The sequence below is a fragment of the Epinephelus fuscoguttatus genome, linkage group LG10 (assembly GCF_011397635.1).
Source record: "Epinephelus fuscoguttatus linkage group LG10, E.fuscoguttatus.final_Chr_v1".
In the NCBI taxonomy this organism is placed as follows: domain Eukaryota; kingdom Metazoa; phylum Chordata; class Actinopteri; order Perciformes; family Serranidae; genus Epinephelus; species Epinephelus fuscoguttatus.
In genome coordinates, this window is record NC_064761.1 from 44,221,724 (window position 1) to 44,248,921 (window position 27,198).

The 27,198-nt window shown below is 42.9% G+C and overlaps 2 protein-coding genes and 1 pseudogene across 4 annotated transcripts in view; 2 read left to right on the forward strand and 1 right to left on the reverse strand.

The window, feature by feature from the left end:
- Positions 1–1,426: 1,426 nt before the first annotated feature.
- tm2d1 (TM2 domain containing 1) lies at positions 1,427–16,905 on the reverse strand. Its single transcript, XM_049588305.1, has 7 exons — positions 16,742–16,905; positions 15,251–15,324; positions 13,998–14,106; positions 13,721–13,812; positions 8,530–8,603; positions 3,767–3,906; positions 1,427–1,928 (listed from the first exon to the last, which is right to left on the reverse strand). Exons 1-6 carry the CDS (start codon positions 16,873–16,875, stop codon positions 3,796–3,798), a joined length of 594 nt encoding a protein of 197 aa, XP_049444262.1. The 5' UTR covers positions 16,876–16,905; the 3' UTR covers positions 1,427–1,928; positions 3,767–3,795.
- Positions 16,906–17,860: 955 nt separating this feature from the next.
- Positions 17,861–20,200, forward strand: LOC125895986 (tripartite motif-containing protein 16-like; annotated as a pseudogene).
- A 2,779-nt stretch (positions 20,201–22,979) lies between these two features.
- patj (PATJ crumbs cell polarity complex component) overlaps positions 22,980–27,198 on the forward strand; it is a 202,933-nt gene continuing 198,714 nt past the window's right edge. For 2 of the 3 annotated variants that reach the window (XM_049588236.1, XM_049588238.1), the window contains exons 1-3: positions 22,980–23,044; positions 25,881–25,940; positions 26,037–26,215. In XM_049588236.1, the coding sequence (XP_049444193.1) occupies positions 25,919–25,940; positions 26,037–26,215 (201 nt within the window). In that variant the 5' untranslated portion in view covers positions 22,980–23,044; positions 25,881–25,918. Of the gene's footprint in view, positions 23,045–23,093; positions 23,572–25,880; positions 25,941–26,036; positions 26,216–27,198 lie in introns of those variants that run through there. The other variant, XM_049588237.1, reaches the window with a different exon arrangement.

The following is a 27,198-nucleotide window of genomic DNA, read 5'->3' on the forward strand; positions in this document are numbered from 1 at the left end:
CTTCGTGAGCGCAGTCAATGCCAATTCCATGACTTTTTAAAAAACGTGAAAGGATTTTACATATAACATGACTTTTCCAGGTTTTCCATGACCATGGGAACCTTGAACATGGCTTTGGTTCAGCAGCATGATTTGACTCAAACCCAGTTTGTCTCAGTTTCCTGATCTGAGCAGGCTGTTTGCTCGGCCTCTGGTTTTCCTATTTCTCAAAACTGCTCATACAGACAGCTCAACACCTCGAGTCCTGAGCAACACACCTGTCATGACATAGTCGTGTCCCTTAGCAGTGCTAGACTATACGCACCATTTGCTGACAGCTAGCTGTTTGGGACCAGGCTCCTTCCAGGAATGAAAGCGTTCATTCTCAACGTTACATCACTGATGCTTGAAATGTTTGCGTTTGCTCCAACGAAACATCTCTGACCTTTTGTCATCTGTCCTTAATTGTACTGTAGCCACGGCCGCTGCTGGACATTTGGGTGCCTGAAGCAGGATTGCTTTCTAACCCTCACCCTCGAGGTTTCGACCACTTGTTTGACCCATTTAGGGTTTTTTGGGGAGTTTTTCCTGATCAGCTGTGAGGGTCATAAGGACAGAGGGAAGTCGCATGCTGTAAAGCCCTGTGAGGCAAACTGTGATTTGTGATATCGAGCTTTATAAAACTGAATTGAATTAATAAACACCCCGGATCCTCAGCAAACACCTGCCGAGTATGAGGCTAATCTGATGAACGGTTGTTCAGAAAATTCAAGGACAGACGTAGTTGTATTGACGACACGTTAAAGAGTACACATCAGTTTATATTCAGTGTTTCTCCCCAGAACTCACTGTGTGACTCCTCCAGGTCCAAGAAACATGTCCAGTGTATTTCCCTCCTCACACAAAATTTGCAAAGTCGATTTTAGGTCCAGGTTTATCAGCTTGCAGTCTTCTTTGCTGTGTTGGCGCCCCCTGTTGATCAATGGAACAATGATCGGACTGCATTATCACATCGCCTAATACGTACGTGCACCTGCATCCTCGTGCACATGATAAAACACTCAATGGCGATACAAGAGCTCTGAAACTTAACATAGAACCTTTTTAAAGCCAGTTTGATTTATTTAACCAAATATCAAGAATCTTCAGGTTATTGGTGTGTTTTTCTGAAAGATAAATATCCATATATCAGATATTTCAAATAAAATAAAACGGAAGATAATTTAACAACACTTCTCACTGGGCTGCGTATTTTCAGTCAATCCTCAAAGACACTTCTGACTGCTCTCTGATAAAAAGAATTTAACCTGCTTGTCAAGTTTCATATCTACTTTCTGATCCAGGTGAATCAACACGTGTAAATAAACAAAAACCCTCTAAAAGAAAGAAAACACCTCCTCAGTTTGTCTTTAACATCAACACGAGATGTTTAAGAAACAGTCAGATATAGATTAACACAAGAAGAAACTTTATTTAATAAAGTCTGTTTTAATGTAAAAGCATCATAACAACAAGACAAAACAGCAGCAAAACATCACAATATATTACAACAAAATCATAATAAATAAAACAAAAACAGAAAACTGACGGCTGTGGACTGACGTGACCTGAAGTGACTCGAAGTACTCTGAGCAGGAGAGGTGGGAAAACTCAAACTATACAGCAGGTAGTTTTTACAGAGATGAACAGAAACAAGCAGCTGATCAGTAGAGATCAATTTAAAATTTGATGGACGAGTCTGAAAACAATCTGCAGGAATGTGAAGGCTAACAGGCTGAAAACATGAATAACCCTTTAAACGCCCTCTGATCAGGCGGGTCAATGCAAATCAGAAATAACGCCACTTTTATTTTTAAACTGTTCATTTGTTTGCAGCCGGTGTGTCAGTAAAGTTGAGTGTGTCCTCCGTCGTGCGCAGTCTTCTCTTTCTCTGTATTTACATGACGGACCTGAAAGACACAGAGACAGGTTTAAGTCATGTTAAAGTACTAAAGTTAAACTACAGATTCTCCAGTTCAGAGGAAATGCTGCTGTGATATACAGTGATTAAATGAATGTGTGTGTCACAGCGACGCTTTTGAATTAAAGACTCAGTATTTTCTGATCAGATCTCCAACAGATAGGGTCTGAATTTATTATTGTTAGTATTACAGCACAGCAGTGACGTGGAAATGACACTAGTTTTAAAATGATGCTGTAGTCATTGTTTTAAAAAGAAGATTATTGAGTAAACTTATTCAAATATTAAAAAGACAAGTTCTATTGTTTATTAATCAAGCGACAGAATAATCCATTATTACTAGTCAATAAATCGGCTGATTGAAAAAAATAATCCCTAGATTGATCAAGAAAGTAATGATCGATAGCTGCAGCCCTACTCAAATAAAGTACAAGCACAGTACTTGAGTAAATGTACCTGTTCCAGTGCACTCTGGGAGCTCCTGCACATTTTGAAATGAGACAAACTGGATTATATTTCATCCAGTGTCACGTCTTTGTCCCCTGAGAAACTTTCCTCATGTTGACTTTACACTCTGATATTTAACCGCTTTGTCCCAGGAGACGAGTGTGTGTGTGTGTGTGTGTGTGTGTGTGTGTGTGTGTGTGTGTGTGTGTGACCTTGAACTGTGAAGTTTAACCTGTTCTTTCTGAATCAAGTGTTGGTTGTGAGGTCACGTTTCTCTACGTCTGTCACTTGTTTTTATTCCCTGATGATCCACTGTGTTTTTCTATCTGCTCTGGATTTTTATTTTAAAGTGGCAGCTGTTTGAGTTTTCTTCCGTTTTCAGCCCAAACATGTTGTAATCAGCAGCTGCTGTGTTGTACTGGATCTGCCTGGCTACAGTACTGCGTGTGACCACCATGAGACGGCGTATCATCTCTAGTCAACGACTCTCTGTGCTTCTGATCTGTAACGTTGACAGGAAGTGACCACCATGAGACGGCGTATCATCTCTAGTCAACGACTCTCTGTGCTTCTGATCTGTAACGCTGACAGGAAGTGACCGCCATGAGACGGCGTATCATCTCTAGTCAACGACTCTCTGTGCTTCTGATCTGTAACGCTGACAGGAAGTGACCACCATGAGACGGCGTATCATCTCTAGTCAACAACTCTCTGTGCTTCTGATCTGTAACGCTGACAGGAAGTGACCACCATGAGACGGCGTATCATCTCTAGTCAACAACTCTCTGCGCTTCTGATCTGTAACGCTGACAGGAAGCGACCGCCATGAGACGGCGTATCATCTCTAGTCAACAACTCTCTGCGCTTCTGATCTGTAACGCTGACAGGAAGTGACCGCCATGAGACGGCGTATCATCTCTAGTCAACGACTCTCTGTGCTTCGTTCTGATTTGCAGCTTTTCAGACTTATTTTGTGGCTGAATATAATTTGTAGCTTCTTAGAATCTGAATGAGGATAGTGATAGTGAGATACTGGCTACAGTGATGAAACAAAACCAGCACCAATTCATCAGTCAATGAGAATGTGTGTGTGTGTGTGTGTGGGGACGGAGCACCTGCTGCAGCAAGCCAACACGCCGTCTGTGGTCATTTTGACTTGACCAGCGGACTTCACTGAAAGCTGACTGACTGTTGAAACAGGTGACATGCTTTAAAACCAGCTGAGTGTCAGGTGACATCATCAGCCGGCCAGTTCACAGCGCTGATACTTTTCTCTGCAACGTTCTAAAATGGTTTCGTCTCATCATGATTCTTTGGTCTGAACTGGGCGTAAGAACGTGACCCGACAACAAACAAACAGATTCTAAAGTCTGGACTCACAGTGTTCCTGTCAGTGTGTTCAGGTGTGTTCACAGAGACAGGTGTGGCTTCCTGTAGGTCTGGTTGGTGATGGACAGGCGGGTCAGCCGGGCGCCGTAATAATCAACGATGTAGTTTGATCCGTCTGCTGGACCCACGATCTGCAGGCGGAGACGCAACACATGAGACAAATGAGAAACAAAGTTTATCAGCTTAAACATTTAGCATCTTGTCTCTGTACGGTATTTAATTGAATAAAGGTTCAAATAGATTCGCAAATTACTGCACATTACTTATTTACATTTTACCTAGTGTCCAAACTTTTTTAAAGTCAAGGTTGTAAATCAGACCCATGATGTTCACTCACAGAGTGACATGACTCCATGTAGGTCTGAATATGTGTCTGTATGTGTGTGTACTGTATAGGCAGATATGTGCACATTCTGTTTTAATGTTACATATAAAACACCCTGAACTGCTTTTTTATAAAATGAATTTGACTCAATCACATTTTTTTTCCAGGAGCTTTCGACCACATCTCACGCCTCCATCTCTACACTAATCTGTCACGTGACCTACTGTGGTCACTTCCAAAGTCTCACCCACAGGTCTTGTGATGATGACAGAAGCCTCTCCGTGACGACCGAGCAACTCAGTGATGAGGACCATGAGATGTGGTTTGAAAGCTCTGGAAGAAACGTTACTAAACCTTGAGTTAAGATTATTCTGTTAGACTACTGCATCAGCTTTCACCCTCAAACATGGCTGAATCTGATCTTACAAAACAAGCAAAGTTATTGGATGGGTTTCTTTACAAAACCAAGTTCCCAAACATTTTCACCATCAGACAAATAACTCCATCTCTCAGGACGCTACAGCCTGCTGGGTTAGAGACTAAATTAGCTGCCGTCACACTGAATTTTAAAATCATTGCCGACCACTCGTATCATGTTTAGTCCTTCCATCCATCCACTGTTGGTCCCCTTCACACCTCCCTGTGATGGATCTCCAGCCTCTATTATCTAAAACGTTTGAACAGGAAGGAGTGATTCGTCCCTTCACCTCCTGTTTCCCCCTCTCCATCCGTCTGTCTCCGTCCTCTCTGAGTCCATTAGGAACTTCTAGAAGCATCACTCATCCTGTGGACCTCAGAGAGCCGCAGCGCTGCAGGATGGATGGACGTAAATAATAATCAGAAGGCCGACGCCTGTTTATTCATCAGGCTCGGGGGTCCGTCCCCTCCCCCCCACCAGGCAGTTAGCCGCTAAAATATGAGGCTCGGCCGCCACGTGCCACGCTAAAATGGATCCTCTGTGAAACAAGGAACTCTTCATCACAGGTGTCACTAACTGATCAGAGAGCAGTGATTCAGGGCCTTCGCACACCTGAAAGTCTGAACCAAGGTTCGTGTTTTGGTTTCATTGTACTGAACTGATTTTGAGAACTGGGACAAAACCTCACTTACATACACTTAGAACGTGTGCATTTGTCCCCCATCCCAAAAACATGAAAGTAGGACAGGACTTTATTTTACCAAACTGCTGGAACACGACTTACAGTCACAACAACATCTCTGGTAAAGTAGAGGGCAGTATGAGACCTCAGAAGTCATGGCTGCTAAATGGAACAAGCTGCCATAATAGGGACAGAAGAAGAAGAAGCTACTATGTGCAGCTGAAGCAGGAAGTACCATGACACAGGGCTGGGTGATATAACCACGATGTACAATATATATCTGTGTATTTTTGACTTAGACAACACCGTTTATATCGATACAGGTTCAGGCTGCATTACATCACACATACCAGTGTCCAGGTCTACTCTCTCTCCCTCACCGCACAGCTCCGCCCCCTCACTCACTCACAAGTTCTCCAGCAACGCTAAGGGTGTTTTCACAAATCGTCCTTTTTAAACGAACTGAACTTGGTTCTCTAAGGCTGCTTTCACACCTGCCCTGTTTGGTTTGGTTCAATCAAAGTCAAGTTCGTTGCCCCCTCAGTGCGGTTCATTTGTGCAGGTGTGAACACACCAGAACAACCGGACTGAGACCTTCTTGAAGAGGTGGTCTCAGTCCGGTTCCAAAGGAACTCTGGTGCGGTTGGTTTGTGGTGAGAAGGTGTTCCAACCTGGATGTGAAGCAACTGCAGTCACATGACACATTGTTTGGGTTAAACATGAGCATGTTACAGTCCTGGAGGATTATTAATGTGCACCTCCTCCTGTACTGCCTTAATATGCACATTCAGCACATCCAATGCATCAAAACATTGTTTTCTAGTTGGAGCCGCGTTTGCCTCGTTTTCAAACTGTATGCTTTGACTAAAATGAATAATGACAACAATATAGTCCACGATGAGCAGCGCTAAAATCAACCTGCGTAGTTGTCCCTCCATTGTGACATTAGAAAGTGTCACATTTATCTTGCAAGTGTACTCTTCTTCAGCGTTTGCTTTACTTCCTGGATTTTTCCCACATGGAAATTCTGACCAATCAAGAGCAGCTTTCTCACACAAGGCATTTGATCTGGTCCTCTTGTAAATGCTGCCGTCAGACCAAAGGAGACGACTGTAGGGCTGACAGCAGCCTTAAAGTGCACAGTAGCATACGTGCAGTACAGCGCTGCGCTGCATGTTCAGGAGACAGAGCTGCTTGATTGTGTGAGATGAGCGTTTGTTTGCTAGATTGTGTGTGAGGTGGATCATCACCGTTCTTCTTGGTAGCTGATGTCTATTGTGTGTCACTGAGATGGCTCCTGGATGCGGGCGACAGATGGGCTTAAAAAAAAAGCAGCAACAACACAGACGTTTCATATACAAGACATATATAACGAGAACAAAGTGTCTCTGTCTCCGTCCCTCCCTCGGCCTCTCTGTCGATGCTCTGTGCAGAAATAAGTCTAAAATATTTAAATCATTTTCCAGCACTAGATTCATTTGAAAGGCCGACAGATGGAAAACAACTTTTTAAGTCCGCCCACAAAGATTTTTAATAGTTTCAAACCTACCTGATTCTTTTATAGTCACGTTATAGTTCAGTGTCGTGTGCTGCAAACCTTTAAACCTCTGTAGCTCCAGTGCCGTGTGCACCAAGTTAACGTACAGCCCTGCTGTTTACTTTATATCACTTTTCATGTACATGTTGTGCAGCTGTTTATTTTCAAACAGGAAAAAAAATCCCTGTCTTTGCATTTTATTTTGATCAGTCTGTTTTATAAAAGTGTTTGTGACATCTCAAAAGTGGCATTGACTTGCAGCTGAAAACACAAAGCTCATTATCTAGAAAATACAGATATATATATCTTGTATTGCCATCCAGTCTGAAAATAAAGAGGTATGAATATTTGTCCATATCATCCAGCCCTACCAAGACATTCCCACCATGAATTGATGCAGAAAAACTCTGTTTGTGTTTGTCACTCAAAATTTCTTTGAGGGGAGGGGGGCCTACCACATGTTGCAAATGCCCTACGATGTGGTTGATTGTGTTGGGCATGTCTGGACCAAAATGCCACAGCAGCAGATTCCAGCTCCACATCTTCTGCTTTTTAGGGTGCCTTTCAGCTCCCTTAAGAGTTTGAGGTTTGGTTTTTGTGACTGAAGTATTAAAGTTTAGGTACATGAAGACAACTGCATGGCCTGTGATCATGTCGAGTAACAAAACGTGTAGCTCAGCGTGTGACGTAAACAGTGACGTGGGAGGGAAGCCGCGGCTGGTCAGTCCTTCGGCGATTCTCTCATAAGTCGGCCCGTCCTTCACCGTCCCCGTCATCTGACGGTTAATGGCCTCTTCGTTTGCGAGGACAAGGAGGGCGCACAATTCCTTGTCTCCCCAGTTGCTCATCTTTACAGTGTCTGTCAGGTTTGTGTTTCCCTCTTGCTACTAGCTGCTCGCTAATTCCTGCTATCAGCTGTTTCCTGTTTATCCACCGCCAGTGGCTCGCAGGTGCGGCGTCATCAACAGCTCCTCCCACAAGTCATCAACAGCTCCTCCCACAAGTCTTCAACAGCTCCTCCCACAAGTCATCAACAGCTCCTCCCACAGGTCATCAACAGCTCAAGGCCGCCTCGTTCTTTTTAAACTAAAAAAGTTCCACCAATATGTCTACCCTACGAGGCGGAAAATTGGGCACCTCGGATCAACTCGCCAATCCGGCTCTGTGTGTCTAAACGCTCGCAGCTTGCCGGCAAAACGGCCCAACATTTGCCAAAAATCTGGCAGTGTAAAAGGAGCTACTGACGAAAGAGTATTTTGTCAAATTAAGGGGCTGTTTCTTTTCTTATTTATTTTTATCGCAGCCAACAAACAGTGCAGCACTGTAGCTTCGTATTCCCCATACAGATGTGAGAGTGGCATCAATCTGAACTCTGCAATAAAGTAAATTAGTGTATTTTCCAAAATGTCAAACTATTCCTTTAACATACAAAACTCCAGCTGTTCTCCAGAGTCTAAAATATTCACTTAAGTTAACTAAATATCTTTGGGTTCTGTTGTTCGCACCAAACAAAGCATTTTTCCTGATATTATAAACCCAACAGTTAATAATTAAGAGATAAACTGGTTCTGATGTATTAATCATGAGATGCAGCCCTGTAATTAATGACAAGTTGCTCCCAGTAAAAAGGAAAACACCAGTTTAAAGCTCGTCAGCTATTGGCTGAAACATTTCTCAAAGAAGAAAGCTGAGAAATCAGTCATGATGACCTGAATGTTGTCTGTTTACAGGCTGTGTGTCGACCAGTTCCTGACCAGTATCTGACCAGCAGCTGACTGGGTTTGTGACTCACCTGCATGGCGATCAGTATGAAGTCGATCAGAGTGCCGATTCCACAGAAACCAACAGTGCAGAACTTCAGCAGCCCTGAAAGACACCGAGACACAACGAGTGAGTCAATTTTACATTAATACACTGCTCAGAAAATGAACATTTAAATCACACATCAGATGTTGATGAACAAATTATGACGCAACAACAGTCAGTGGAAACCAAGATCATCAACACACCGAGGGCTGAAAATCAAGTAAAATCACAGACTGATCCAATGTGTGTGAATTTTATCACATCAACTCATCATGTGACTCAGTAGTGTGTACGGCCCCCGCCTGCCTGTATGACCTCCTGACAACATCTGAGCATGCTCCTGATGAGTCGGAGGATGGTGTCCTGGGGGATCTCCTCCCAGACCTGGATCAGGGCATCAGTGAGCTCCTGGACAGTCTGTGGTGGACACACTGATACATAACGTCCCATAGGTGCTCAGCTGGATTTAGGTCAGGGGGACGAGAGGGCCAGTCATTGGCATCACTGCCTTCATCATCCTGGAACTGTCTACACTCTGGACACATGAGGCACCAGGAGGAACCCAGGGCCCTCGGCACCAGGAGGACCCCAGGGCCCTTTGCACCAGGAGGACCCCAGGGCCCTCTGCACCAGGAGGAACCCAGGGCCCTCTGCACCAGGAGGAACCCAGGGCCCTCTGCACTAGCAGGAACCCAGGGCCCGCTGCACCAGGAGGAACCCAGGGCCCTCTGCACCAGGAGGAACCCAGGGCCCTCTGCACCAGGAGGAACCCAGGGCCCTCTGCACCAGGAGGAACCCAGGGCCCACTGCACCAGGAGGAACCCAGGGCCCACTGCACCAGGAGGAACCCAGGGCCCACTGCACCAGGAGGAACCCAGAACCCTCTGCACCAGGAGGAACCCAGGGCCCTCTGCACCAGGAGGAACCCAGGGCCCACTGCACCAGGAGGAACCCAGGGCCCTCTGCACCAGGAGGAACCCAGGGCCCTCGGCACCAGGAGGACCCCAGGGCCCTCTGCACCAGGAGGACCCCAGGGCCCTCTGCACCAGGAGGACCCCAGGGCCCTCTGCACCAGGAGGAACCCAGGGCCCTCTGCACCAGGAGGAACCCAGGGCCCACTGCACCAGGAGGAACCCAGGGCCCACTGCACTAGGAGGAACCCAGGGCCCTGCTGCTGGGTTGATGCCCTTCTACGGCCCTGTCCAGCTCTCCTGGTGTAACGGCCAGTCTCCAGGGCCCAGTATTTCAAAACTTTTAATCTGGATCAGACTGGTCTGGATAGAATTAAATCTCAAAATTGGGTATTTCAAACCAGGATATGTGATCCTGAGCCTAGTAAAATTCGGATATGGATTTGGTAATCCAAACCTACCCAGAATTCTGATCAAATGCTGTTTTTGGGTATTTCAAAATTCTAAGGTGGAGACTGGGATAGTTTTGAAGCTAAAAATCAGGATTACCCTGATCCCACTGGAAGGGTGGATCAAGCATGGATTCAAGGTGGATGTAGAGAGATGTAGGACACATGGCACATTGCACAGTGTACTAATGCTGACCGTCAGGCTGGACAGAGGGATACTGACACCATTCAATTTGTTTTCTTAACTTTACTGGGAAACTGAAGTTTGTGAAACCAGAATGTCAGATTACAAAATATATCCTAGGCTACATTAATTCTCATCATAAGAGCTGCCGTACAAAATCAATAGTAAATAAAATACTACAAAATCCGGATCATTCTGATCCAGATTAAAAGTTTTGAAATACTGGGCCCTGGTACCTGGTATCAACCTGATTGGGCTGCAGGTGCCGCCTCATGCTACCAGTAGTGCCAAGGACTCTAGCAGAAGACCAAACTAGAGAAGAATCAGTGAGGAAGGATAAGGAGAGAGCAGCTGTCTGTGGACACCACATGTAAAACCATTTCCTGTTTGTCTCTTTGATTTGACCCAAAGCAGCTGAAACTGATTCACAATCACTGGATTGATCCCTGAAGTTTGACTGACTTCCTGTCACACTGTGACCATCAAGTGTTCCCTTTGAGCAGTGTAGTACATTTGTATAAATGAAGGAGTAAATCTCATCCAGCCAACACTGTAGAAGTCAGAAGTCTATTACTGTTCGGCAAACCAACACGAAGATCGGACTTTTTGGATAATTTAATTACCAAAGAAGGAAAAATAGCAAATGAATCAATAATAGAAATACGTATCAATTTAGCTTAACGTGTCGTACCCTCCTCTCTCTTACCATCGCTCTGTTTCCTGTCAGCATCTTTCTATGTGGTTGAGGTCAAAAGTTCCACTTAAATTTTTATTTCATGTTTATATACTTTATTAACCCTCGAGGGGAAATTCAATTTTTTTGGACACAATAAGTATAAAAACCTGATGTGCAGATTTCTATGAAATATTCCAATTCCATTCCTCCTCCTCAGAGGATTAACCCTTGAGATATTACACATCATCTTTCCTTGTGCTTTCATGAAAACCCGCCTGAAAATTAATATTTTTTGGAAATAAATCCAACTTGGCTTGGCTCTGCCCAGGACGACCTGTGCCAAATCAGGCCAGGTGTTCATCAGTGCAGCTGTCCTCCATCCAAAACCCCCTGATACACACACACACACACACACACACACACACACACACACACACACACACACACTCGCAGCCATTCAGCCTTTGTGTTGCTGCAGGTGTCTCATTAAAAGAAGGACTCAGTCTGCTGATAATAACGCGTCCTTGTTGTGGTAATCATAATTGTTATTCTTCGGGTTATTATGGTCTGTTGTGTGCAGATCAGTGACAAACAAAGACTCATTGAATTTAATTTGAATTCAGGCTGGAGAAAACAGGGGAAACTGTTAAAGGGCAACGCTGCAAAATTTCCATCAGCACATTCAGACTTCCAGAGAGTTCAGCCTCAGGCGCAGGGTTTACGCTGGGCCGTTAATGTTCCACAGTTCTGACCATGTAGAGAAACTACTGGACATATGTTTTAAATATCCATATGAACACCTTTATATAACAGTAAAACACTTCAAATGACATATTTTGAAATTAAGCTCAATAAAGCGGCCTGTTGAGCAGAGTCACTGACTTCCAGGCCCGACAGAATCTGCAGATTTTTTAAAATGTTTTCATCGTTGATCCAAAATGAAAATTTGTGCAATGTTTTTTTTCTTGTTTTGTTTTTTTTTTGCTGGTAATATGATAGACAATATTGATTTAGGATAAAGAATGTGGGACACATTATTTTGCCAATCTATTAACAGTAAATCTTATTTTTTGACATTTCTTCTCACCACATCACTGACTCTGATGTTAATGCTGACTAATGCTGACACATGATCGTCACATGCACAAGGAGGTGGAGGAGACGGTGACAACTTTCTGAGTTTTATAAGCAGCATCTTGTAAAATCTGCAGAGTTCTGCGGGCTGTTTAATGGCAGAAACAAAGGAGGAAAAGGACTTAGTGCGCCAAGCCTCACCATAAATCACCAGACCTGCTATCAACCGTTTGGCTCACTGTGGTGGAGTGAAGCTTATCTCCCGTCTGAGGCCTGCAGTGTGCTGAGGGTCTTCCTCAGAACTTGATCTGTGATGCCGTCAACTAACGACACCAAGAACACCAAGAGGAAGACCGTGTCTGTGTGGATGTGGCGTACACTCTGTGCTGCTTCAGTGGATTAACAGATCCGTCCATAATCAAAACTCTAAAATCCAGTCTGCATGATGTAAGTTTATGCTTCAGTTGTCTTTGCAACACATCTTGGAGTTCACACAATATCAGGCTATTTAATATGCTGTTAATGAAGTTATTTATTTTTTGGCATATTTCCCACCAGACATTTTGGCCGTTGATATTTTAATCTGCCGGACAATTATGTGACACCAGCCTAAAGCTGTCAGATGCCAGCTAATGTAAACCCTGTTCAGGAGGAAGAGGATGTTTTATACAAGCAGCAGCTGACAGCAGTGCTGCAGTCAGAGCTGATGTGTGTTCAGCTGCAGGTCCTCTAACAAGTGAGGTGAATGAAAGACGAGTGAGAAAACTCTGAACTTCTTTCTTCAACATTTGAACGCAACTTCAGCTCTCAGTGGACAATTTCACTTCTTCTAACGTGACTCGAAGAGCGAAGACTTTGAATATTACAACGCTGTTGAGATATTACAGTCTGTTCATTTAAATTACATAAACACACAGTACCTCTCCTCCCTCTTTTGAAATTGGAACTGGAACAGTTTTAGTGAGGAAGTGAAAACATGTTGGACACTTCAGCCCCGTCTCCACCAAACCCTTTCAGTCCAGTCCCTCTGGAACCAGCAGTGACCCTTCAGACATGGTACCTAGACCCTCGGTGTGTTCAGACAGTCCTCTTAAATGTGGGCGGGGTTGTTGTCACTCACTGCTCCGTCCAGCACTCGCTGTATTTCCTCATCAGCGGTGACACAGATGGAAGTCTGCACCTGGTTTATCGTCCACAGAACGAGGCTGCACGCCCACATTTTCACAACAAAATACAACAGGCTGCAGTGAGAGTCTCTCTCCATGGGATATTTCAAAATAGCAGCTTTGTGCATTTAGTCCTTCTCAGGCAAGCTCAGGGGTTTAGTGTTGCTGTAGCCCACAGGAAGTGAGGATTAGAATATATGACCTTCACATAATCCGCTCCAAATGAATCTATATTTTTAAAGTCATTACTAAAAGTGTGTGTCATATAAAAACTAAAGTGATGGTCAAAGTTGTCACAGTGAAATTTAAGGTGTGCTGATGGATTCACGTCATCAACTCATGCATTGAGTAACATTACAAGTTAACGTTCCACCTTAAAAGTTGCCGGCAGTCGGCCCAGTGAATGAAGTTATTTTTTTCTCTTTCATTTTATAGTTGTAGTTTACTGATGTATGAACAGAGGTTACATAAAACCAGAGTGAGCGTCCTCTACTGACCAATCAGACTGCAGGGTTTCTAGCTCCACCTTTTAGTACCAGATCTGTGTGCTAGGTACCCCAACAGAGGGGGGACCAAACATGGGGACGCTAAGGAACGCTTCTGTTGGGACCATCCACAACTTTCACTGTGGAGACAGAAACAATGAACTGAACTGAACTGAACTGAACTGAACTGCTCGGTGGAAACGGGGCTTTAGTGAGTTTAAAAATAACGTACCTAGAGCAGGGTATCCCAGGTAGAAGCGGTCAGCTCCCAGCCAGCCCAGAAACAGAGATAAAGCCACAGCTACTTTGTAAGAATAACCGCTCCTGAGAGGAAAAATACAATTATTATTATCAGAGGGATCAATATTGTCGTTATTGTCAAAATGCTGTTACAGTGTTCCACAATGAAGTTATAAATAATGTGATAATTCAACCCTGCAGCCGACAGTTTATCAGTGTGTGTGTGTGTGTGTGTGTGTGTGTGTGTGTGTGTATGTGTGTGCACTTACACATTCCTGCAGGGGATGGTTTTGTTGAAGCCCACCTCCTCTCCGCTGAACCTGAACTCCGTCCCGTTAGACAACCGACAGCTGATGTTCGGAGCTGGGAGGCACTCCACTGTAAACACACACACACACACACACACACACACACACACACACAGGTAGACTATTGAAGCCATCTGATTCTCTGAACGACAGGTATTGATCAGAAGCTGAGTTGTCAGATTTCTATAAATATTTTCATTCATCAGTTCATTTCCTTCATTCAGCTCAGCTCTCATCATGTTTCTTATTTAACTCAGTTTAAATCTTATTCACGTCGTTTCATATTACCGTGTGTTTCTTTAATATCACGTCTGATAGCTCTAGTGTAGGATTTAGGGGGCTACGTTGTCAGAAACACAATATACTGAGTGTGTGTTTTCTTTAGTGTATAATCAGCTGAAAATAAAAATGTGTTTTTGTTCCCTCAGAATGAGACCTTTATATCTACACAGGCAGCAGGTCCTCGTCTACAGAGATCACCGTGTTGCACCGCCATGTTTCTACAGTAGCTCAGAGAGGACAAACCAAACGCTGGCTCCAGATAGAGACATTTGCATTTTCATGTCGGCCACAGTAGTTAGCAGCTCCTCCATGACGAGCAGCGTCAGGGAAACACTGATTTTTTTGTAGATCATTATGATGTCACATATTAGACATTTATGTTAAATTTTGTCATGTGTGAACTATAGTTACAGTCAAAATCATGTTTAGTGAGGTCACAGTGACCTTTGACCTTCAACCACCAAATTCTAATCACTTTATTCTATAGTCCAAGTTGTGCCAAATCTGAGGATGTTCCTCGAGGTGTTCTTGAGATATCGTGTTCACAAGAGTGAGACGGATGCAAGGACACAGTGACCTTGACCTTTGACCACCAAAATCTAATCAGCTGTTTGTCGAGTCCAAGTGAACGTTGGCGCCAAATTTGAGAAAATTCCCTCAAGGTGTTCTTGACAGGCCGCGTTCAAGAGAATGGGACAGATGGACAGACAACCCTAAAACATAATGCCTCTGGGTTCAGCTATCGATGACGCACAGCCATAAAACAATGTCTTCATCATCAACTTTCCAGTAACGAGCTCCGCCGTCCGGCAGGACCGAAAATGTTTTTTCAACCACAAACGTTTTGATGCGACATCAGCTGGAAATGAAAATCATCACATCTGTCACAAAGACGCCATGTGGTGTCTCGTCGGGTCATGTGACTCACTCACCCGAGGCTGTCATGCCCCGGCAGTTCTCGGGCTCCTGAGTGGCTTCATCTATCTTTGGATCTCTGCAGAGATACATGAGGAGAGTGAAGGAGTCCCAACCAGCTGCTGACTGACTCAACATCAACACAACACAATGAACCAACAGCAGCACGTGGCATCACACACAGGGGCTCAGATGGAGACACAATGCATGTGCACACGCTGTTTCGTATGCACACTGTACATACACCTGGCAGTGAACAAAGACGTGACCTCAGAGAAAAACTGTTCGTGTAACTGTCAGTTTTAATACTTTAACTACATTTAACTGATTGTACTTTCATACTTTTCATATTTTAACTACACTTTAATGATTATACTTACCTATTGAGGGAACATCCTCAGAAAAAAAACATTGTTTGTTAGGTCATTATTTGTTTTCTCTGTTTTTTATTTTTGCAGTCTACGCAGCGTTTTATAAAATTTCAATCAAAGGTGAATTATCAGTTAAATGTTTAGCCTTCATCTACCTGTTACTGTTACGTTGTTGTGAATTGAAGTAATTTTTAAAGTCTAATTCAACATGAGCTATTTTATATATTAGTTCATCATTTTATTAATTTTTGTCCTTGTTTGTTTTAATTGGTGTTTTTCCATTACATCTTCTGCATTGTCCTTATAATGTGATTTCTATTCCTTAAAATGAATACACTACACAAACGTGTGTGACTACATCTACAGTACTGATACATTTAGGGAATATTCAGTAGTGGAAAGTAACTAAGTATTTCTACTCAGTACTGTACTTAAGTTAAAATTTAAGGTACTTGTACTTTGTGACTTTTCTTTTCATGCAGCTTTCTGTTTCTGCTCCACAACATTTATCTGACAGCTTCAGGTTCTTAAACACAAAACATCTGATGTTTAGTTATGAAGTTTACAGAAGTCCATGTGAAACTATCAGGTACATTAATCAATGAGTGAACTGACAGAAAATGAATTTAATTATTTTGATGGTTCATTTTTCCTGTAAAAACAGTTCATGGTTCCAGATTCATTAACTTTTCCTTTGAATCATGTTAATGTACCAGAGTATTTTAACAGTGTGGTACTAGTACTGTTTACTCCAGTAAAGTGTCTGAATACTTCCTGCAGTAATAATAATGATATAATAAGGTAATATGTAACCCTGGTGTCGTAGTTATTCGTTTAGAATATAACTTTCCTTAAAGCTATTATTAAATGTATTATAAAGCATATCTAACTACAACTTCCTGTCTATAAAGCAGGTTATCAATAACTGTGAGCTAAACTGTTCATAAAACAACACGGGTATATTAAATAAATGGTCGTTTTATAGTTTCTGTCTGTGACGTCTGAATGTTATCTGACATTTTAACTGTTAAATGTAACTATAGCTAAGCTAGCTGCGGCTAACGCTAGCGACCACCGTCCGGTAGATCATCTCCCGTTAAATCAGAGTCCCGTTAATAAACGGTGATTAAAGGATATTGTCCGAGTCTCAGGTTGTCGCAGCTGTCCACCTCCTCCGCCAGAACGAGCTTTAGATGAGAGTAAACACAGTAAAATAACAGACTCCAGATCCCGGAGCGTAAACACACCAGCCTTCTCCGAGAGGACGCCATGTTTGACTCTGTCACGTGACACTATGGTGCATTCAGGACTGTGAGAGAAATGGTAATTTAGAGTTCTGTCGCCGTAAATGTTACTTTGAGTGTTTTTTTTAACCAACTAAATACGTTGTTGTAGAAGTGTTTAAATGTATTTTAATAACATGCATTAGTTGTTGGCTTTATTAGTATTTAATATGGCTAACAAAATGTTGCTGTGAATTTTATTTTCATTTATCTATAGCTTCATATCTGTAGTTATATTGAATCCGTATTTTCTGTACTCAAATTTTATGATGCAGTTTCTGGTTCTTTTGCACTGCTTTATTTTATCCAAGAGACTCCGGTTTAGTAAATGTGTTATTGTTGTTTTGTAGAATGGTGTTTGTACTGCAGTATTATCTTTAACATTCCGTGAGTGTCACACTCTACTATTTCTACTTTTACTTTAGTGAGATCAGCACCTGTGCTGCAGTATTACACTGTAGTATTTGTCCTGTTTAATAAGTTGTTTGCTGTCTGAAGCTGTGAATAAATGCAGCTTTGTTTCAGGCTGATTTAGTGAAATTGAAATGTTTTCCCAGTGAACACCAACCAGGATTTCAACATTGTTTTCTGGTTGATATTTGGTCTGAATGTCTCAGACCTCTTTTCAACCAGCTAAAATGTGGTTACAACTTCAACGCATCAATTAAAAACTTGTTTAGTTACTTTGATCATTTGTTCAGTTTTAAGTCAAAGAGACGATACTGATGAGTGTGTAGGGTGTAGAAACATGGAGGAGGAGCCAACCAGGATTTAACCACTGCAAACTGTTTTCACATGTTGGACTGAGGCTTCATTTGAAAGCAGGAAGCAAAGTTCAAAGTGCTGCTGGTCGTCCTGGAATCAGCGCTCCGTCCTCTTCCTGCTCTCACACACAGCCAGCTCCACTCTGTTCCCTCCCCTTCACATCTACACTGTGAGGATGGGTGGAACCAACATGGTGGTGACGTCACAGAGCTGACAGGCTCCATTCGCTGCATGATCACATGATGTTTAGATCAGAGCTCAAACTACTTTCATTTCTCAGAGAGTGAAACTCACACAGTCACTGCCACGAGGTGAAATGGCGCAGCGAGGAGTTGAGCTGGACCGAGAAACCTTGTCTTGTTCCATCTGTCTGGATCCACTGAAGGATCCGGGGACTCTTCACTGTGGACACAGCTACTGCATCAACTGTATTCAAAGCTTCTGGGATGGAGAGGATGAGAAGAGAATCTACAGCTGCCCTCAGTGTAGGCAGAGCTTCACACCGAGGCCTGTCCTGATGAAAAACATCATGTTAGCAGATTTAGTGGAGAAACTGAAGAAGACTGGACTCCAAGCTGCTCCTGCTGATCACTGCTATGCTGGAGCTGAAGATGTGGCCTGTGATGTCTGCACTGGGAGGAAACTGAAAGCCTTCAAGTCCTGTCTGCAGTGTGTGGCCTCTTACTGTGAGAAACACCTCCAGCCTCATCGTGACTCGGCTACATTCAAGAAACACAAGCTGGTGGAGCCCTCCAAGAAGCTGCAGGAGAACATCTGCTCGTCATGATGAGGTGATGAAGATGTTCTGCCGCACTGATCAGCAGTGTATCTGTTATCTCTGCTCTGTGGATGAACATAAAGGCCACGACACCGTGTCAGCTGCAGCAGAAAGGACTGAGAGGCAGAGAGAGCTGGAGGGGAGTCGACAAAACATCCAGCAGAGAATCCAGGACACAGAGAAAGATGTGAAGCTGCTCCAACAGGAGGTGGAGGCTATCAGTGGCTCTGCTGATAAAGCAGTGGAGCACAGTGAGAAGATCTTCACTGAGCTGATCCGTCTCATGGAGAAAAGACGCTCTGATGTGAAGCAGCAGCTCAGATGGCAGCAGGAAACTGAAGTGAGTCGAGTCAAAGAGCTTCAGGAGAAGCTGGAGCAGGAGATCACTGAGCTGAAGAGGAAAGACGCTGAGCTGAAGCAGCTCTCACACACAGAGGATCACAACCAGTTTCTACACAACTACCCCTCACTGTCAGCACTCAGTGAAGCCACACACTCATCCAGCATCAACATCCGTCCTCGCCGCTACTTTGAGGACGTGACAGCGGCTGTGTCAGGAGTCAGAGATAAACTACAGGACGCTCTGAGGGACACATGGACAAACGTCTCACTGACAGTGGCTGAAGTGGATGTTTTACTGCCACAACCAGAGCCCAAGACCAGAGCTGAGTTCTTCAGATATTCACGTCACATCACACTGGATCCAAACACAGCAAACACACAGCTGTTATTATCTGAGGGGAACAGGAAAGTGACAGTAATGAGTCAACAACAGTCTTATTCTAAACACCCAGACAGATTCACTGACCGGTTTCAGGTCCTGAGTAGAGAGAGTCTGACTGGACGTTGTTACTGGGAGGTGGAGTGGAGAGGGAAAGGAGTTTATGTAGCAGTCGCATACAAGAATATCAGCAGAGCAGGGCGGGGGGATGAATGTTTTTTTGGATTCAATGACAAATCTTGGTCGTTACATTGTGACAATAACAGTTATTACTTTTATCACAACAAAGTCCAAACTCCCGTCTCAGGTCCTCGGTCCTCCAGAGTAGGAGTGTACCTGGATCACAGTGCAGGTATTCTGTCCTTCTACAGCGTCTCTGAAACCATGACTCTCCTCCACAGAGTCCAGATCACATTCACTCAGCCTCTCTATGCTGGACTTGGTTATTCTGGATCATTCTTTCTTTATTCTGGAACCACTGCAGAGTTGTGTGAACTGAAATAGTCAGAAGTCATTTAAGGGTTAAACTCTGTCTTTAGTCTCCATGTTTGTTGCTGACAGCTGATTGTTGTGGTGTTTCTTCACTGCACTGAGATCAGCTGTCAGTCAAACATTGTGGGCGGGACTTTGACATCTTCTCCTGAGTTGTTGTGTAAATGTTTGAGTTTCTTCAGGTGCACTCTAAAATATGATTCATGGGGTCAGTGGGTAACGCTTCAAATACACAAGTTTGTCAGCAGAAACAAATGAAGTTTGTTTCATTAACGTGTTTTAGTCAGCTGACAACTTATTTTAACAAGTTCAAAAATTGTTTTTGACATTTTTGAGTAGGATGGAATTAAAATAAATCAGAACATCTTAAATAAAATCGTTCGACCACTAAATATCATTGCTGTTTTTGTATGTTTTTTTGATTAATTTTATTACCCATTTACCCTGTGTCGTTTTCATGTCATATTTCGTATGTTTTCTGTTCTTTGTCTCAATATCACATGTTGTAAGTGCTGATTTCTGCTGATTAATAAATGCAAACAAATGATGATTTTAAATATTTTTATTTTATTTTCAGTTTTGAAGGAAACTTTAATATTCAAGTGACGACTTTAACAATGATTTAATTGAGTCTTTGAGGTTGACAGTTTTATTTAAAACCAAAATGTTTCATATATTACTAATTCTGAACAATAAAAAAAAAACATGTACAAGGGGAAAAAAGATGAACACCTCTGCGCAATGTTTGAAAACATTATTTTTACAGACCAAATCACTTGTAGAGAATAATATAAAATTAAAGTTAAAAGAAAAGGTGAAAAAAATATGGGATATTTATATATTTTTATTTTTTTTAAAAATGGAAATATATAAGGGACTGTTCTTTACTTGTCAGAGGAGGACGGGGTGTGACTTTTTTATGTTGACCTTCTCTGGAGCTACAAATATTTTTCTTTGAGCCTCCCTGAGTGATTGAGGGAAATGCATGACCCTCCCTCCACATAAACAGGTCCTGACCATTTTTTCTTTATATTTTTACACCAAATTAACGTACTGGAGCCAAGACAACACGCAGACAGCACAGATTAGATTAGTTTAAACTTTATAGTCATTGCACACGTCACAAGTACAGAGCAACGAAATGCAGATCACATCTAACCAGAAGAGCATAAGCAGTAATTAATAGCACAGGATTGAGAGCTATCACCAGAGGAAAGCTAATTTCTGAAGCAAAATTGAAATCTTACACACAAATCTCATCATTATCACACAGATTTTTACAGTTAAAGGAGATTGTAATAAATAAAAGCACAGTATCTAAACTTTACAGACTTATGTCCCTCTCCTCCTGTAGTCCTGTGAGAATATGGGAACATGATCTGAGTAAACACAACTTGAACAATAGGACATACAAACTATTTATCAACATCTGTTCGATATGAACTTATACGGATGAAGATTTTGCACCAAACATACCTGTACACTCACCGGCCACTTTATTAGGTACACCTTGCTGGTACCAGGTTGGACCTCCTTTTTAATTCTTGGTGTCACAGATTCAACAAGGTGCTGGAAACATTCCTCAGAGATGTTGGTCCATATTGACATGATGACATCACACAGTTGGTCCATGATGAGAATCTCCCGTTCCAGCACATCCCAAAGGTGCTCTATTGGACTGAGATCTGGTGACTGTGGAGGCCATTGGAGTACAGTGAACTCATTGTCATGTTTGAGATGATGTGAGCTTTGTGACATGGTGCGTTATCCTGCTGGAAGTAGCCATCAGAAGATGGGTACACTGTGGTCATAAAGGGATGGACACGCTCAGCAACAATACTCAGGTAGGCTGTGGTGTTTAAACCATGCTCAGTTGGTACTAAGAAAATCTCCCCCACACCATTACACCAGCAGCAGCAGCAGCAGCCTGAAGCGTTGATACAAGGCAGGATGGATCCATGCTTCCATCTGAATGTGGTTTTTCCAATCTTCTATTGTCCAGTTTTGGTGAGAAAACCCGTGTGAATTGTAGCCTCAGTTTCCTGTTGTTAGCTGACAGGAGTGGCACCTGGTGTGGTCTTCTGCTGCTGTAGCCCATCTGCTTCAAGGTTGGACAAGGTGTTGTTGCTTCAGAGATGCTCTTCTGCACACCTTGGTTGGAACCAGTGCTTATTTGACTTCCTGTTGCCTTTCTATCATCTTGAACCAGTCTGGCCATTCTCCTCTGACCTCTGGCATCAACAAGGCATTTTGGCTCACTGGATATTTTCTCTTTTTGGGACCATCCTCTGTAAACCCTAGAGATGGTTGTGCTGAAAATCCCAGTAAATACTCAGACCAGCCGTCTGGCACCAACAACCATGCCACGTTCAAAGTCACTTCAATCACCTTTCTTCATCATTCTGATGCTGTGTTTGAACTTCAGCAGCTCGTCTTCACCATGTCCACACGACTAAATGTTAATGAGCTGCTGACACCTGATTGGCTGATTAGATATGTGTGTTAATGAGCTGTTGAATAGGTGTACCTAATAAAGTGGACGGTGAGTGTATATAACGGCACACAAGCTGAATAAAATCATAATGTGTCAGACCAGGATCCTGAACACACATGTTATGGCACTGCCCAGAAATAAGAACATTTTGGGAATGAGTGTTGTTAAATGTTGCCCTGTTTGTTGGGAGTTAAGGTGGATGGTGTAAAATCTGGAGTAATACAACATCTGAGCACCTTGCCATTATTAGCAGCATCATTAAGAACTGAAAAGTACAGATATGAAATTGTTTTTGTTTCAATGACCCGCTGAGGTATTTTATATAAGAACTAATGATGGAGTGTGCAGCCTCAGACGGTTCAGATGGATCATGGACACTCAACAAAGAATACATAATACATACATATTTGAGAAGTGTTATGAATGTTTACGTAAGCCACTACAAGGAGCGGGACTCTGACCCCCTCAGTGTGACCTGTTTTCCTCATCAGATGTCTTTTCAGGGATGTACAAGATTTACTTTTGGGTTATTTTGTGTGTGAATTGAAAACATATCCATATGAAAGCTCACTGTGACACTTCACCTGAACTCACCCTGACTGTGCTGCACCGTGTTGTGTTTGGGTGCTGTGTGTATTTTGTCACTTATCACCCACTTCGCATAGATAAGTACAAAAACACAAAGAGGAGCAAAGATTTTGAAAATAAGGGGCACAGATGTATCCCTGCGAATCTTTCTTGCCATTTACCTGAGGGACATTTTTTAGTGGTGGGCAAAATAATTTGAAATCGTTTATAAACCAAACGGAGGAGGGCTCAGCGGTACCTAGCGCTGGGAGCCTGTATTTCCGACAACACTCGAACGCAGCATTAAAGCGACACTGGTGCCAAACTGGACCCAGTTCATGTGAGTTTCTTGACCAGTTTAAAACCTCATTTCAAACCTGTCTGTCGTCTGTGAATCCATCGCTGGCTGTCGGCTTCATCCTCCGACTGTTTAACCGCTCTTTAATATCGCGAGACGTTGATTTTCAGACGCTGCTTTAGAAGCTAAGTTAGCGTGCTAACGGCTAGCCAGCTGTTAGCTGTGTAGCAGTTGCAGTGATCGAGCTGATGGAGCAGAAGTTGTTTTAACGATGTTTCGCCTCATTTAACGCGCAGAAAAACACCAACACGTCCGGTTTGATGTTGTCGCTGATTTATTAACGTGTGTCTCGAGGCGTCGCAGCTTGTTTAAGAGTTTTATTCTTGTGTTGTCTCAAAGTTTGATGCACCTGTTGCGAGTTGAACCTGCTGCTGGGACAGATTTACTGTTTAAGATATCAGATTATTATCAACATCGAGGCGAGCAGATATATTTATTGATTAGTTTCCACTCAAAGTTTCACCCCCTCCCCTCTCGAGCTGTTTGAGTTTCACTTCCTGGTTTCTCAGGTGAGTTTACAGGTGTGATTGTGACTAAGCGAGACCTTCAGTGTGTTATTTCATGTGCGGGTTGAGGAATGTGTGTGTGGTTTGTTTTTCCCACCAGTGTGTGTGCTGATAAAGTGAGTTCAGCTCTGCTCTGATGGTGAAAATGAGCCGAGCTGCTGACAGTCCGATAACATGGTTTCACCTGTGAGACACACACACACACACTTGAACGCAGCACAGAGAAGAAGCCTGCTTCCATGTTAGTGCAGGAAATGTGCACATGTGGAGGTTAGTTTAATGTTAACATTTAAATCAGCGGGTGGAGAAAGTGTTCAGATGCTTTACTGAAGTTTAAGTACTAATACAACTCTGTTAAAGTTCACCAGTACAAATGCTGCATTCAAGACCTTAACCTTCCCCTAACAGGGACTGTTAGTTATTTATGGAGAGCTCGGGTGGTGCAGACAGGGCAAGCATGTTAAATAGTTTTTTTAAACACTGAGGAGGGACTTTTTTTAGAAGAAGGACATACAACTTTAAATGGCTATAATTTGTAGGGTTCAGGATATATATCTGGCTGATAATGTGAGATATAAGCCCCGTCTCCACCAAACCCTTTCAGTCCAGTCCCTCTGGAACCAGCAGTAAGCCTTCAGACATGGTACCTAGACCCTGGGTGTGTTCAGACAGTCCTCTTAAATGTGGGCGGGGTTGTTGTCACTCACTGCTCCGTCCAGCACTCGCTGTATTTCCTCATCAGCGGTGACACAGATGGAAGTCTGCACCTGGTTTATCGTCCACAGAACGAGGCTGCACGCCCACATTTTCACAACAAAATACAACAGGCTGCAGTGAGAGTCTCTCTCCATGGGATATTTCAAAATAGCAGCTTTGTGCATTTAGTCCTTCTCAGGCAAGCTCAGGGGTTTAGTGTTGCTGTAGCCCACAGGAAGTGAGGATTAGAATATATGACCTTCACATAATCCGCTCCAAATGAATCTATATTTTTAAAGTCATTACTAAAAGTGTGTGTCATATAAAAACTAAAGTGATGGTCAAAGTTGTCACAGTGAAATTTAAGGTGTGCTGATGGATTCACGTCATCAACTCATGCATTGAGTAACATTACAAGTTAACGTTCCACCTTAAAAGTTGCCGGCAGTCGGCCCAGTGAATGAAGTGATTTTTTTCTCTTTCATTTTATAGTTGTAGTTTACTGATGTATGAACAGAGGTTACATAAAACCAGAGTGAGCGTCCTCTACTGACCAATCAGACTGCAGGGTTTCTAGCTCCACCTTTTAGTACCAGATCTGTGTGCTAGGTACCCCAACAGAGGGGGGACCAAACATGGGGACGCTAAGGAACGCTTCTGTTGGGACCATCCACAACTTTCACTGTGGAGACAGAAAGTATACCATATCCAGTAAAAATTACTTTCATTTATCATCGACATTGAAATACATTTTATTGCAAGATCATTTTCTCGCTCAGCCCTGGTCAAAGGTCAGCTTCACTGTGACATCATGATGTTCTGCTCAGATCTTTTTTTTTTTGATCAATTAAATTTCACATTTGATAAAATTTTTAACAACTGATTAATCAATGATACCATGGTGGAGTAGCGCTCCTAATTTTGTTGTATTGTAAAGTACAATGACAATAAAGCCATTAAAAAAACAAAAAAACAAAAACGTTATCATCCAAATTTTATACAAACTGCCACAAAATGGATTAAACCTGCAGAGACAAATCATTACTGCGTGTATCGCAGCTGGAGTTGTCTTTAGATGCTGTATATTAAAAAACTGTGTCCCTTATTTTCCTGGATGGCAGAAAAAAACAGGCACTTACAGTATTTCAAACAGTTTTATTAGACAAGACAACTTTATTTTTGTAGCACATTTTATACACAAACACAATCCGAAGTGCATAAAGTATATCAATAAAAGCATATTTGATCAAATGTCGAGTTCTCCTCAATTTCTCACCTGGTCCTGTTTTAACTTTGCCTCCATGTTTGCTTCAATTTCCACAGAAATAATTCATCTGTACCACAACAGAGAGTCGTGTCACACTCAGCACACTTTCTCCATTTAACAACACTGTTTTCATTAAGTAATTAATTCCAGTTGTTCTTGTTTGATGTGACGCTGCTGTACAGCAACACTTCCTGCAGATGTTTCGTGTTAAAAGCCTTCCAGCAGCCAGAAAAGAAACAGCTCTTTATTTCCTAGTAGACTTAAAAAAAAATCCCTGACTGGTCGTTGTTGTTCATGTTGGCCAGTGTTAGAAATAAATGTGAACTAATGTCTGTTCTTCTCTGTTCAGATTGATCCAGAGCGACAGAGGAAGCGTGAGGGACGACGATGTTTGAAAATGTCCCAACAGGTAAATCCTCTCACCTGTTGCTCACTGTTGGGACTGTCGATACTTTCTCTGGTTATTCGCTTCTGTATCATGACAACATGCCGTGTTTGTCCTCAGTGTCCGCAGTGGAGCGCCAGCAGGTACTGGGAGCTCTGGAGCGTCTGCAGGCCAAACTGGTGCAGAGGGAGGAGTGGACACACAGTGAAACCATGGGCAACCTGAGGGAGACCCTGCAGAGTCCGCTCTTCAGCCACATCCTGACCCTGCAGCACTCCATCAAGCAGCTGCGAAACCAGGTGAGCAACAAAAAACACACAAGCTGCAGCTCAGAGATCAGATCAGACCCGAGCCAGCACCCTCTCACTGAGGTGCACCTTTAGACACAAGTCATAAAGCAGTCCAAGAAAAACCCTCGCCCTTTGTCACGGGTTGAAACGGCACATAAAGCAGGTCAGAATCCTCCTCCAGTTTACGGTCCTGATTCTCAACACCTTCAGACGGTAAATCACAAACACTGTGATCCAACAGAAACCTTATTTTTAAGTTCTCAGAGTTACCTCTATAGTCCCACACTTTCTGAGTCTACGGAGGCTTTCACATCACAGACCTACAACTAGATCCGAGTGCACTTATCCACAAAGGCTAACACTGTGTACCGTACCCGGGAACGGTCCGCTGATTCCTGCCTGAGCCCACTTAGAAAAACTGGTCTTGAGTACATTTCATGTGTACTCTGGTACGGTAGGCATCAGGTGTGGACAGGACCCAGATCTGGCTTCACCTGACACCCTGAAATATCCTGATATTATTTTAGGGCCACATCGCCCACCACAAGTGGATGATAAGTTTCCCACAGTCATGAAAAACCTGGAAATTCTCATGAACGCGATCTCTCAAAAACACCCGAAGGGAGTTTCCTTAAATTTGACACAAACGTCCACTTAGGCTGAAGAAAAAAGTGATTGGATTTTTTTGGTTGAAGGTCAAAGGTCAGTGTGACCTCACAAAACATGAATTTAATCCATATCTCAAGAGTTCATACACTAATTATGACAAAGCTTCACATAAATTTCTAACAGGATAAAAAAAATGATGTGATGACATTTTATATCCAAAAGGTCAAAGGTCAGCTTGACTGTGACATCATGTTTTAACGTCATATCTCAGGAACAGAAGGGGAGACATTTGGTCAGAGTAGGGCTGGGTTAGAATAATCGATTCATCCGATTCAGATTGATCTTCATTTGAATGACCTGATATTGATTCATAAAGTCCAAGA